This window comes from Helianthus annuus, chromosome 7, assembly GCF_002127325.2.
Source record: "Helianthus annuus cultivar XRQ/B chromosome 7, HanXRQr2.0-SUNRISE, whole genome shotgun sequence".
In the NCBI taxonomy this organism is placed as follows: domain Eukaryota; kingdom Viridiplantae; phylum Streptophyta; class Magnoliopsida; order Asterales; family Asteraceae; genus Helianthus; species Helianthus annuus.
Window position 1 is genome coordinate 87,237,636 of NC_035439.2, and position 14,101 is coordinate 87,251,736.

Sequence of the window (14,101 nt, forward strand, 5' to 3'; positions counted from 1 at the left end):
TTCACCTCCGTCATAACCACCACCCACCGGAGAATCCTCCACCAGCCACATTTTCGAGCTCAAAAATCATCCAGTGCTATTCAAGAGGAAGCTGTGGCAGCTTACTCGTATCCGTACACCGTAAATGTTGCCAATTTTGTCTCTGTGAGGCTCTCAGGCGAAAATAAATGCTTTGCCTCATAGAAGGTCATGACATGCTTGGTTTCATCAAGGAAGCAAAAAACATCAGTGGTGGCGGAGGTCCGACGCCCTAACCCAGGGGTGGATATTAGGGTCTCTAAGTGAAGATGTGCTCATAACTTAAAAACTGCCAAAGATATTTGGCTACATTTAGGAAAAATTTATGGTTCTTCTTTGCCATCACAATCTGGATCAATTCCGGAGTTGAAAAAAAAAACTGCCTGGATATTGGATATGACGCATTGGAACTTTATGCCTGTACTTCTGGTTCGTAGTGTGTCGCAACAAATCGATCTGAAAGGGGATTCATTGACGCTAGCCGTGGAACGCAGTTTCAACGGCAGGTTATTGGTGTTAGAAAGGGTTGTTTCCCCGGAGTTGGGTGGTCGGCCGAAGTTATAGCGGTGGGGGTTTGGGGTGCTCGAAACAACCGGTGGGTGTGGGTTTGTCGGGAAGACAGAAGGAAGGGGGATAGGGGTGGGGTGGGGGATAGGGGTTGGGGTTGTTTTATTTATTTATTTATAAAGTAGTGGGTCCCACATAAAAATAAATCTATTAAATAGATTAAGTTATTTTGTTTTTTTAGTAAGGGTATTTTTGTCATTTCACATCATTTTAACAGAGAAAACAAACTGAAATTAGACCCAAGGACTACCCGGGAACAAAAAATGAAAACTTGGGGACTATTCAGGTAATTTTAGAAAGTTGGGGACTATAGGTGAAAAAAGGCGAAACCAGAGGGACTATCCGGACATTTTTCTCCAAAACAAAAAATAAAAAATAAAAACATTACATTAAAAATATAACATAGAAAATTACATTTGTAAAAACAATAATATTTTGAACAAAACATATATTTACATTAATACAACTAGTTTGTTGTCCATCAAATCAAAACAAGAAAAAACATTAAATCAACTAGTTCGTTTTCCCCTTGATCTTTTTCGTCATAAATCCTTAAAACACATATTTACATTGATGTAAGAATCACCAAACTTGTGCGAAAAAATAAACTCAACTTTTTCTTCTTTTGTTGTGTGTTATCCTCGTCTTTAATCATAAAGCCCAACACCCCACGAAATCAAAAGAAAAGACATAAAGGTAACGAAAATTCAGGCGGGAGTTTGTACAAGAACATAATCCGATTTACGCCCGGGTGTCGATTGACAATGTTTTTTTTAGATGTCGAATGTAAGGTCCCACGTAAATGTTTTTTTACGTGTGGTGTAGAGTGTCAAAAGTTTTTTTACACTCGGTGTCGAATGTAACATGTTTTTTACGTAAAAGTTTTTTTCACACTTGTATTCGTGTAAAAGTTGTCGAATGTAAAATGTTTTTTACGTAAAAGTTTTTTCACATTTGTATTCGTGTTATTGTGTAAACGTTGACGTATTTTTTTACGTAGAACTTTTACACGCTTGTATTCGTGTAAAAGTTGACGTAAAATTTTTTACGTCCAACTTTTACACGCTTGCATATATTCATATGTAAAGGTTTTTTAATATGTGATTTGGAATGTCAATTTTTTGTTTATGTGCAGTTTCAAATGCCAAAATTTTTGTTTACGTACTTTTTTTACTGTATGTATAAAAACATTTTCTTACATTTAACGTTTTTTTAACTGTCGAATTTAAAGTCACACGTAAAAGGTTTTTTTTTAACATGTGAGTTCAAATGTCAAAATTTTTGTTTATGTGCGATTTCGAATGTCAAAATTTTTGTTTACGTACTTTTTTTATCGTATGTAAACAAAAAATTTACATTCGAAACTACGCATAAACAAAAGTTTTGACATTCGAAATCACATATAAAAAACCTTTACGTGTGACATCATGCGAAAGTTTTTTTTTACATTCGACAACGTACGTAAAACGAAAAATTTACAAACGTGAATTTATAAACGTATGTAAAAGTAAAAATGTACAAACATGAATTTGTTACACCATTTTTACACTAACTTAAATATTTTTACATCGACGTAAAATGTTTTTACATCAAATTTTTCTCTAAAACCTAGTGTAAATCTGGAATTTACACCAAACGTAAACTTAGACAACAAAAAATCATAAGCTATCATTTTACAAACAACGTAAATATGATTTACATCAAACGTAAATGTAGACAAACCTACAAAACCTAGACAAATACCCTAACCAAAATAGTAGCACATGTGTAGAAAACCCCTAGGTGCATAGCAACAAACATTTGCATACTTTAAACACAAAAATTACATTTGCATACTTTAAACACAAAAATTTTGACCGATGAATAAAACTCATCCAAATTCAAACAAAACAACCCCAAATTTAAAATATTTGAACAACTAAACTCTGCCACAAAAAGTCAAAATCTATGTATTATGGCTAGTAACGTGAGTCACTGAAACATAAATCAAAATCTATTATCTATACTATCTATAATAAAAGACTTTTGGCTGATGTAAATCTACCTATGTGTCAACTCCTAAGGTATACCACATGTTTATGCTGATGTCATTATTCCCTTTTGTAAATTTATATTTATGTTTATATTTAATTTAATATAAATCTATCTTCTATATTATATTAATATAGATAGAGATATAATTTGAATTTTGAAATTTGAAATTCAAAATAGAGAATAGAGAAGGGGCTCAATAAATGCCAGGGAATTAAACCGCCCTCTTTTCTTCTCTATCTCTCTCTCACTAAAAAACCTATCTCAAATCATTTCAGATTCAAACTCAAATCGGTAGTTCATGTTGCCTCCTTCACAAATCAATACAAATTTAAGGTTAGAAATCCTACTCTCATATTTGATCTTCCTTTCTCAGTTTGTTTTTTAACACAGATTTGAACTTCTAGGGTTCATATGTGGGTATCTATATAATCTACGGTGAAAACAACCGTTTTTCCGGCGTGGAGGCGGTGGAGGAACCGGCTGCGGCGACATTATTTTCTGGAAACATGTTTACTTTTTCGTCATCTGCTACTTCACAGATGTATTGTATTGATGGTAAGTTTCTGTCTCGGATTTTCGTAATTCGTAACTTATTTTGAACAAAGATTGTTAATCTGTTTCATGTTTCAAGTTTGATTTTAGGTTTTGGGTGGTTTTTGTGGCATTCTATTTTTTAAAATGCAAATATCTTTATTGATGTTGATTATGTTCTTGTAGTTGGTGTTGAATCTTGATTTTAGGTCAATATCGATTCATCCATGATCCACCCATTTTTGTTGTTGTTTTTTGCCAAAATGTTCTTTTTTCCCACTTATTTTGAACAAAGATTGTTAATCGGTTTCATATTACTGTGAAATGAATATTGTTTACTTTAGAAAGTCAAGTAGGTTGATTGATTTTCTAAAATATTTCTTCTGAATTTCCATTGCAAATGAAATGTTGATTACTTTGAAATTCTATGCTAAAGTTAGTGTATTTGGGTGATTGTTTCTATTTTCGCAAGAATGCAAGTCGGTTTAAGTGAAATGGTTTGTAAAGTTGAGTGATGACTTGGGTGTAATATATGGACTGTGTTTCGGGAATGGAAGGATTATGTAAATGTGTTGTTCAGTTAAGAGAGATTACATTATTCTTTTAGGTTTGTTTAAAGAATTTCCGACATTTGTCTGAGACATGATCCGATATTTGATTGCTTTAGGAACTTACATTGACATGAAGTGTCCTTTCATTGGTGATGTCTTCATTAGAGGTCGTATTCTTGCTGGTAGTTGCGACAGTGTGAAAATGGTTAGGACCAATATTTTTCATCGGGATTACCTCCATTATGTGAAGAAGTATCAGCGGTTAGATTCAGAGAGTCAAAACCCTTTGCTGCAATTTACCAGTGTTCTTATCCATAACTAATCCAATTTGCAAGATTTATGTGTTGTATGCAGTTATGATAAGCGCCATTTATGTGTTGTATGCAGTTATGATAAGCGCCATTTATGTGTTGTATGCAGTTATGAGAAGCACATTGTTTCCGAGTGAAAGAAGGTGACCATGTCACTGTTGGATCTGTGTAGGCCTCCACTGATTGTTTCTCGATCCGATTATCAGGTAAGTTCTTCATACTTTACTTAATTTCTGAATACTTAAAAAAAATCTCTACTTTCTACTGTGTTTGCTATCTGGATTTTTAATTTTGTCTTGAACTATAAAGTGATTGGAGGTTTAGGGTTTTAGTTCGCTGTTTAACAATCGAGGAAAATGGGTTTGATATCATACCTGCTTTACAGTTTTACTTGTATCGTTTACTGTTGATAAGACTAATATGTTTACTATTGGAGATAGTGTTTTGGCCATCAGGTATTTGTTGAAATGCTTAAGTCAGATTTGATATCAAAATTTGTGTACATATGCTTATTTTTTAACATTATGGTCATAGTTCTGATACTATCTTAGTTTTGTGGGTTGTTTCCTTTCTTTCTGATTGATTAAAGGGTAATCAACAGCAAGATTATGTCGGCATTATCCTCTCCCAGAAAAGGAGATCGATATTACACGTCACGAGTATCGACTGGACCCGTTTTCAAGGAAAGTAGCAGTAGCAAGAAGGTCTGACTTGAATCTGCCGCCTGCTGCAGTGGAGACTGATGTGCATATTGTTAGTGATGATTTTGTCCAATGTAAATCTCAAGCTTCTGTAAAGTCATTCGAGATAGTTGACCAGAGTGCTGGAGGTCAAATTGCTTCTAAAACCTGTGAAAGTCAACCTCTTGTCATACGCTGACTCCATTCCATGAACCTGTGTGGTTACAAGGGTCCTACAACTAGTATATAATAAATGAAAGGTTATTTGGGCCACGTGTCATTAAATTAGGGCATCACTTTCCCGCCCAACAGTACTCTGTCCCTTTTTTTCTTTTATCTCACTTTCTCACAAACCCTAGATACAAAGTTTCCTCCGCTCCGCTGCTTCATTCATCTCCTTCACTTTTTGATTTCACTGTAATCTTCTCTCAACCTCATCGATCAAGAAAATCCAAAAACCCTAATCTCTGTCGCCGCTGATCAAGAAAATCCACCACTATCTCTTACGATTTCATTAACATCTGGTAAGTGAATGTATCTATTCTTATTTTGGTATGATTTCTTCTGTCTTTCATGGATGATTTCGTTCGATTTCATCCATTTCTTCTATCTTTCATCGCTGTTTGTAATGATTCCTTTTTTCTAATTTAGGGTTTGAAATCATGCTACTTTGTAATCATTTTTTTTGTTTATGTAGATGAAGGTGATTTTGTTATGTTCGTGTAATCTGTTCGTTGGATGTGTTTGAGAATCGGTATTTGATTAAAAGGTAACAATCGTACTCAGACAAGGCGAGATTTCAAAAAATCTGTTCGTGTTATCTGAAAAATATGTTAGTGTAATCTGTTCGTTGGACGTGTTTACGAGATCGAGCATTTGATTCTGATTGTTTTATTGGTTTTACAGGTTGAAACGGTGAGGATTTGAGGAAATTTGGGAGTTTGAGAAGCTAGGGTTTGTGGTTTTAGATGTAATGTTGTGTTCTAGTGTGTAGGTGAAGGATCCTGCTGTAAAATATACAAGTGGAGACACAAGTTCACCAGTTAGGTATTCGCTTTCAGATTCATCGGTTTTTCAAACCTTTTTCTTTTGTTTTGAATATGTGTTTATCTATTTGGAAGAATAGACTGTTGCAATGAAGTTCATACTCAAGCATGGTAAAAGTGAATAGGATACTCAAATCTCAGACAAGAAATTGAGGTATTATTAATGTCATATATATATATATATATGTGTGTGTGTGTGTGTGTGTGTTAGGGTTTAACTCATATGATGCCTGTTTTTGTAGATTTTGAGAAAATTGAAACATGAGAATATTATTCAAATGTTAGATTCGTTTGAGAGTCCACAGGGTTCTGTGTTGTTACTGAATTTGCTCAAGTAAGTAACCAGCTCTGTTCTTGATCTGTTTCTTTTGTTTGATTGAAATGGAGATTGATCTTGTAGAATTTTGATAAAGTGTGGTTGATTATTTTTTCGACTCAGTCTTGTGATTCTCGAAAGGTATTGTCTGGTTTTTGGATGATTTTAGGGTTAAAAGAGTAGGGTTGGTGTTGGTAGGAGTAGGGGTGGTGTTGGTGTTGATTATTGGGGTTTTGTTTGCTGTTAGGTTGTGCAGAGTATGATAAGTGAGCTTGAATCGCAAGGGGCGCTTCCGAGTAGCAATTTGAGGGTTTCATCGTTGGCTACATGTTGCGGACCAAGGTTGCTCTCTATATGGATTAAGTTGTAAATTTAGATGCTTTTGGTTTGTGTTTAATTGAAAAACTTTCACACTCTGACATTCATACCTATACTTAGATGGAGTGATATTCGACTTTCTTTACATTGTCATTTCTTATATCATAAACCCAATTCATACCTACCTTCCTACAGGAGTACATGATACCAAGAAACTCAATGTCTTTATGTTTTTACGACACTCGTGGATTTTCCAATAATTTAACTCAAAATTTAGAGATGATTAAGCAATGGATGACAAAAGGCGTCCGTCATGGAGAATCGATGAAAAGGTTGATTCTCTTAACTTGTGTGCAAATTCGTACGCAGATACTTATTAAAAATGATTTTTTTATTTATGTTAGTGCATCGGATAGTTCAAGTCAACGGGGCAGAATGAAGTGTAAAAACGGCTAAGATAAACACCTGACTTATGAAAGAAGGAGAGTTGATTTTGTTATATTTGTGGTAAACGGGCTCTCTGTTTTGAAATGTATGGAGAACAGGCATGCAGACACACAATACATTCATGCAGTTACTGAAGTTTTCAGTTCACCATTTTTGTCTTTTAAAGGTACTTAACACACATGTTCTAAGCTTATTTTTATTTGGATATCTTCGACAACTTCTATGATCAATGTTTCAGATCATAAACATGTTATCGCAATTACACATGGAGATCTACTTTCAATCTCTGAACGTGCGCGTGTTGGTGTTTATCTAGGACATCTACTTGGTGTTCATCCAAGTAAACAAACATTTGATGTTCCAGGTTATTCATCTGATGTCCTTTCAGTTGTCGTTTCCGTCAGTGTTCTAGCTTGAGAATGAGTTGACTTTTCAATGTTTTTGTTCTAGCAGATAACTGTGAACTGACAACTGAGTTGACTATCATTGACTTGGTGCGTTATGCTCTTGAGCATGCAGATAGGAATCTTCCCTGCAAATCCAGACTCGCAATTAGCAAGGCAAGATTCTGCAATAATAATAGCAGTATTTTTTGTTTCACTTACACGTGCAACTGGTTTTTATGTGTTTTTTTTACTTCAGCAATGATGCTGACTAGATGGGAAAACTGAGCAAGTCGGGTAACGGGCCACACGGATAATTGTAAAATACAGGTTGAAGCAGGCTGGGTCAGTTTGGGCCGACCGATGAAGCCATTTATCCATTTTTTTTAAATTTTCTACATAATTAATGTGATAAATATGATTACAAAAGTTGTATCATCACAAAAATAGTCCAGCCTTTTTTTTATATGAAATTTAGGAGCTTCTTATAATGTTGACTGACTTGTTGCCTTTTTATCTAAATCCTTTGGTTCAACTATTTGACCAATTAGAGATAAAACATAACCAAATCGACCCACTATATACATTGCAGGTTTCTACTATTCAACTATGGACACATTTGCTACTACTATTAGTCATAGGATTGTTAATGTTTACAGCCCATTTTCATGGATTCCGTTCTCTGAAACTTAATCCTGAACCAAGCCTCGAAATAAAGACAGTTATGGAATTTGATCAAGAAATCATTCCCGAACCAGACCTTTATTTTTTTACTTTTAATGCCAGATAGCCATACCTATGAATTGTAAACCTCGATGAATTGTAACAATTTTTCAATCTTATTATAGTGATATTTATTTACGTTTCACTTTCACCGTTTATACTTTAAATAACATATGCTTTAACCCATTTAATTTGATTTTCCTTCCATAGCTCGCCTTATTATCTTTTTTTTTTTTAAGTTGAATACATGACTGTATTTAATATGATTTTTCTCAACATGCCTACATAAACTATTTTGAAAAAATAGTTTTATTCAAATTAGTAAATGCGATGAACCGATTCAAACTAATACCGACATCACAACCTGCATTGTTATAATCAAAACCTTGTACCGGTATTCGTTTTTATGACTTATGACTGGTATTGGTATTTTTTTTTCATTTACACATTTAAGATTCATTTACATTAGATTTTCCATCTTGTGAAGTTCACGGGTTATAACCTATTGACCATATACTCCTACAGTAGAGCGGGCTTGATGTAATGTGGTCGTATTAATAACAAATAGTAATTAATATAACTAAGTTTCCCGAGCCCGGGAAGCAATCCCGGGTAAAAACCTAGTCTTTATCTTTACTATATAATAAAAGAAACCACTTTAGGACACTTGTCATCATATTAGACCATCTCTTATACATAATTATTATTTTAGTTTAATCTCTTCTAATTAATTATAGATAACTCTCCTACTAAATATTATTTAGTTAATATCTTATATTATAAATAACTCATCTCCTAAATATTATTAGTCTAATATCTTTTGGATAATTATTATTTATTTTAATCTCCTTCTCATTTATAATATTATTTATTTGAATTAATTATATTTGAACGTTTTGTTTAGGTTGGTATCAAATAGACTTTACGAAACTTAAAATAAAATTAACTAATATTATTTATCATTTATACATTTACGGAGTTTTAAATAAAGGGTTAAATTTATTGAGACTTCGTTAACAAATTTTGCAACATGATAATCTATTTTTATCACGAAAACCAAACTTTGTATTAATATATTAAATATTTTTTATTTTCACTTAGAAAATTACATTTACTCGACCCATGTAATACATGCGGTTTTTTAAGATATAACTTTTTATTATTTGATATACAAAATTAGATTTATTCAATTCGTACAATACACGGGGTTTTTTAACGATATATATTTTTTATTATTTAGGATAGAAAATTACATATATTCAAACCGTGTAATGCGCATATTTTTAAAGATGTAATTTTTTTATTATTTGGTATATAAAATTACATTTATTCAACTCGTGTAATACACATGGTTTTAAAGATATAACTTTTTTATTTGGTATATAAAATTACATTTATTCAACCCGTACAATATGGTTCTTATAGATATAATTATTTATTATTTAATATATAAAATTATATTTATTCAACCCGTGCAATAAATGATATTTTTAAAGATATATTGTTTTATTATTTAGTATATAAAATTTATTTATTCAACCTGTGTAATACACGGGGTTATAACCTAGTAAAAATATAAAGTAATACACACAATTAGTTTCAAAATAAAAAATAATTAAGGTTTCCTCTGGGACGTTCTCTGTTCAAAAGGGATGATGTCCCGTGTAATGATTCAATTCGAGTAGCCACATATTCACTAGATAACCACCGGTAAAATGGCGAAAAAGATTTAGACAATCACTTGGTAAAATGGTGAAAAAGACTTTTATTTAAAGTTAATTAGTTATATAATTTTGGGTTGTAGAGTCGCTTTAAAAAAGGTGCTTTTAGAACAGTTTTTTCATTACCAACATGAGGATGAGGACCTTTTATGGATAATTTAATTGACATCACTTCTTTTTTCTCATCAAATACGGGATGTAAGGTCCTTTTTTATATCTTCCTGCACCAACACCAATAATATTTTGCTTTTCGAAAATCAATCATCATCTTATCTTCGGCTCTTAAAACACCTATAAGACCGATATGTGCTACCCAGATCTACATATTCTTATATCTTGTTTTTTTTTAAATATAAAAAAATCAAATAAGAGGATAGTCGTCAACAGGATTCGAACCATCACTTGCTATCCAGATCTATAACACTGAACCTAGATTTGTAACACAAAACCCAGATCCGCTGTCATACTAAAAGAATGGGTGTTTATCATAACCACCATTGTCACGGCCCTCGGCCCCGGTTTGACCCGGTTCAAGAGCCGTGGGACAGGAAACCCGTGGTATTTAATTTAGGTGACAGCAGAAGTCTTTTAACACAAGATCTTTTAATACTAAAAATGCCCGTTTAATATATTACATAAAGTTTTAGGGATAAAATCTCATAATTTACAATAAGATGATTTCACAAGGAAATCTTTATTTCTCAAAACATGTTTCTTTATTTATTCACATTGAGCCACTTCTCTGAGCTTGTAGTGCTTCACGGCACTTTCCTTGGATCACAACAGATCACCTGAAACATGTTTGGAAAAGGTTTTGTCAGCGGGGAAATACTGAGTGAATCATTCAGTTTACTGAAAACATTACGTTTGTTATAATTCACAGTATTAAGAGCGATTACAATGTTTCTGATATCAATCCAACTACCCACAGTATTTGTCACTCGACCATCCATTGGCTAGCCCATTTGTCCAATGGAGTCTGTGACTGTGGTCAGATCACCCCTTGGCCACCCGTTTGTCCAAGTGTGACAGGAAACAAGTAATGTATACAAAACCCCACATACCGGCTGTAATTTGGTGATTACAAAGACTTAATCCCTGTAATTATAACTTTGAAAATAACTTGGAGTTTTGTAAAACAGTTGATAAAAAGAGAATGGCTCACATTGTAGAATTAACGAGCAAAGTACAAGCCTACTGATTTGCCTTGATTAACCTAATTTAACAATAATGCACACACACAAACGGGTTAGTAACTAATACAGCAGTTACGACAATTCACGAGATTAAACCCTCACAATGATTTACAAGTGCAATACTTAATAATTCAACGGATTCACGACGAATAACAGAGCATAGTCCGAATTCGAACAACACTCAAATATTCAAGTCGAAATCACGACGAATAATCAAAGTACAAGCTCAATTTGAGTAGCACTCGGACAATCGTTGGATAGTTATAATCGATCGGACGTTGTATCGTAATAGCGATCGAGTTATTACCCTGATTGCGGCAGCACTTCGTGATTGTGTGTGTTATGGACTGTTTCTGCTTATAACGTACTATACACAACGAATTTCTTCGTCGAACTAACAACAGAATGCAAGTCCCAATGTCTGCTATTTATACTGATTTTTGGACACGCTTACGGACCGTAAGCCACTTCCCTTACGGTCCGTAAGGGAAGCAGTCTATTTATAGGCTAGCCAGGTTCGGGACTAGCTATGCTGAGTTGACAGTTTTTAAATTTAAAATTTTGACAACGAGATTTATTGATAATCGTCACTAGGGTTTTACCCCCCCCACCCCTCGAGTTTTAGGGGCCCTGATCCTGATTCCGATTGTTCTGAAAATTTTAGGGTTAATGCAGAATCACTTGGGTGTCTCAATTAGGGTTTCCTTAATAAATAATTATTATTCTAAGTATTATTTTTAGTGAGAGTTTTTACATCCTCCCCACCTTAATAAAAATCTCGTCCTCGAGATTTATTGGAATAAATGAGGATATTTGCGCTTCATTTCTGATTCCAGCTCCCAAGTGTATTCTGGTCCTCTCTTTGAATTCCATTTGACTTTGACCAGGACTAGTTGTTTGTGCTTGAGAAACTTGACTTTTCTATCTTCGATTTGTAGTGGTTTTTCTATGAATTTTAGTTTTTCGTTTACCTCTACATCTTGAAGAGGTACTACCAGGGATTCGTCTGATAAACATTTCTTGAGGTTGGATACATGAAATACATCATGTATTCCAGCGAGTTCTTCTGGTAGTTGTAGACGATAAGCAACTGGTCCTATACGTTGTATCACTGGGAATGGTCCGACATACCTTGGACTCAGTTTTCCTTTCTTACCAAATCGTACTACTCCTTTCCAAGGAGAAACTTTCAATAGTACTTTGTCTCCGACTTGAAATTCTAATGGTTTGCGACGATTGTCTGCATAGCTCTTCTGACGATCTCGAGTCGTTTTCAGTCTTTCTTTGATCTGAGTTATCTTGTCAGTAGTTTCTTGTACGATTTCTGGACCTGATAGTTGATTTTCTCCTATTTCTGCCCAACATACTGGAGTTCTGCACTTGCGTCCATACAGTGCCTCGAATGGAGCAGTTTCAATGCTTGAATGATAACTATTGTTATAGGAGAATTCAATTAAAGGTAAGTGGTTATCCCAATTACCACCAAAATCTATTACACATGCTCGGAGCATGTCTTCCAAAGTTTGTATCGTCCTTTCACTTTGTCCGTCAGTTTGTGGATGATATACAGTACTCAGATTTAGTTGGGTTCCCATTGCTTTCTGGAAACTAGTCCAGAAATGGGAAGTGAAACGACTATCCCTATCTGATACAATGGAGAGCGGAACTCCATGTAAGGATACGATTTCATCTACATACAACTTTGCTAACCTTTCCATGCTAAAGGTTTCTTTCATTGGTAGGAAGTGAGCTGATTTGGTTAATCGGTCCACAATTACCCAAATCGCATCATTACCTTTTCTGGTTTTGGGTAACTTAGTAACGAAATCCATTGTTATGAGTTCCCATTTCCATAGAGACATTTCCAATTGTTGTAGTAGTCCTGAAGGTTTCTGATGTTCGGCTTTAACTTGGGAACAGGTTAAACACTTAGATACGTATTCGGCTATATCCTTTTTCATACCTATCCACCAGAAATTCTTCCTTAAATCTTGGTACATCTTATTATTTCCTGGATGTATAGTATACCTAGATTTATGAGCTTCTTCTAAAATCTTATTTCTTAATTCTCCTTGCTTAGGTACCCAAATTCGTTTCTTATGGAATTTCCAAATTCCATCATTTCCTTGTTCTAGTTCTTTAATGTAACCTTTCATTCCTTCTGCTTCGTCCTTGATTGCTGTTTCCTGAATTTCCTTTAATTGCTCAATTAAATCTATTTGTAGATTTAATCTAAGAGCACGGACTCGCTTTTGCTTCTCATGATACTTACGACTTAAGGCATCCGCGACTACGTTTGCCTTTCCTTCGTGATATTGAATATCACAGTCGTAATCATTTAGGATTTCCATCCATCTTCTTTGTCTCATATTTAATTCTTTTTGCCCAAATATGTATCTTAAGCTTTTATGATCTGTATAAACAGTAAACTTACTTCCATACAGATAATGTCTCCAGATCTTAAGGGCAAAAATTATGGCTCCTAATTCTAAGTCATGAGTCGTATAATTCTCTTCATGCTTTTTCAACTGCCTAGAGGCATACGCAATTACCTTCTTGCGTTGCATCAACACACATCCAAATCCTAACCTTGAGGCATCACAATATACTTCGAAATCTTCTATTCCTTCGGGTAAGGCTAAAATTGGAGCATTTGTCAGGCGGTGTTTTAAAATCCTGAAAGCTTCTTCTTGTCTAGGTCCCCATTCAAACTTAACGGCTTTACAGGTCAATTTAGTCAAGGGTACAACTATCTTAGAGAAATCCTTAATAAATCTTCTGTAGTGTCCAGCTAAGCCTAGAAAACTTCTAATTTCCATAGCTGTTTGAGGGACCTTCCATTTAGTGATTGCTTCTATTTTAGCAGGATCTACATGAATTCCTTCGTGATTTACCACATGACCTAAGAATTGCACTTCTTGCAGCCAAAATTCACATTTCGAGAATTTGGCATAGAGCTTTTCTTTTCTTAATAAAGTTAAGAGTACATGTAGGTGCTTGCAATGTTCCTTCTGGCTTTTGGAATAAATAAGTATATCGTCAATGAAAACGATCACAAATTTATCCAAGTATGGTTTACAGATCCTATTCATCATGTCCATGAATGCTGCTGGGGCATTCGTAGTCCAAAGGGCATGACTGTAAACTCATAATGACCATACCTAGTTCTGAAAGCAGTTTTAGGTATGTCTTCTTCTTGTACCTTCAGTTGGTGATATCCGGATCTTAAGTCAATCTTAGAAAAATACCTAGCGCCTTG

General features: G+C 34.2%; 1 protein-coding gene across 10 annotated transcripts; it reads left to right on the forward strand.

Annotated features, from left to right (window-relative positions):
• Positions 1–4,978: 4,978 nt before the first annotated feature.
• On the forward strand, positions 4,979–8,074 carry LOC110886756. 10 transcript variants are annotated; one of them, XM_022134591.2, is made up of 12 exons: positions 4,980–5,216; positions 5,390–5,461; positions 5,599–5,739; positions 5,819–5,892; positions 5,981–6,072; positions 6,139–6,195; positions 6,302–6,396; positions 6,568–6,704; positions 6,888–6,985; positions 7,058–7,183; positions 7,273–7,379; positions 7,795–8,074. In XM_022134591.2, exons 7-12 carry the CDS (start codon positions 6,382–6,384, stop codon positions 7,990–7,992), a joined length of 681 nt encoding a protein of 226 aa, XP_021990283.1. In that variant the 5' UTR covers positions 4,980–5,216; positions 5,390–5,461; positions 5,599–5,739; positions 5,819–5,892; positions 5,981–6,072; positions 6,139–6,195; positions 6,302–6,381; the 3' UTR covers positions 7,993–8,074. The 10 variants fall into 10 exon arrangements, 9 of the variants coding, with proteins under 9 accessions (XP_021990283.1, XP_021990285.1, XP_035831544.1 ...); XM_022134593.2 differs by having other exon boundaries at positions 6,178–6,195; XM_035975651.1 differs by having other exon boundaries at positions 5,599–5,607; positions 5,680–5,739; positions 5,981–6,195.
• The last annotated feature ends 6,027 nt before the right edge of the window (positions 8,075–14,101 follow it).

Coding starts and splice junctions, on each gene's coding strand:
- LOC110886756 (XM_022134591.2), top strand. Junction 6,705..6,887: donor CATGGAGAATCGATGAAAAG/GTTGATTCTCTT, acceptor TGTGGTAAACGG/GCTCTCTGTTTTGAAATGTA. Junction 7,380..7,794: donor CCAGACTCGCAATTAGCAAG/GCAAGATTCTGC, acceptor TATACATTGCAG/GTTTCTACTATTCAACTATG.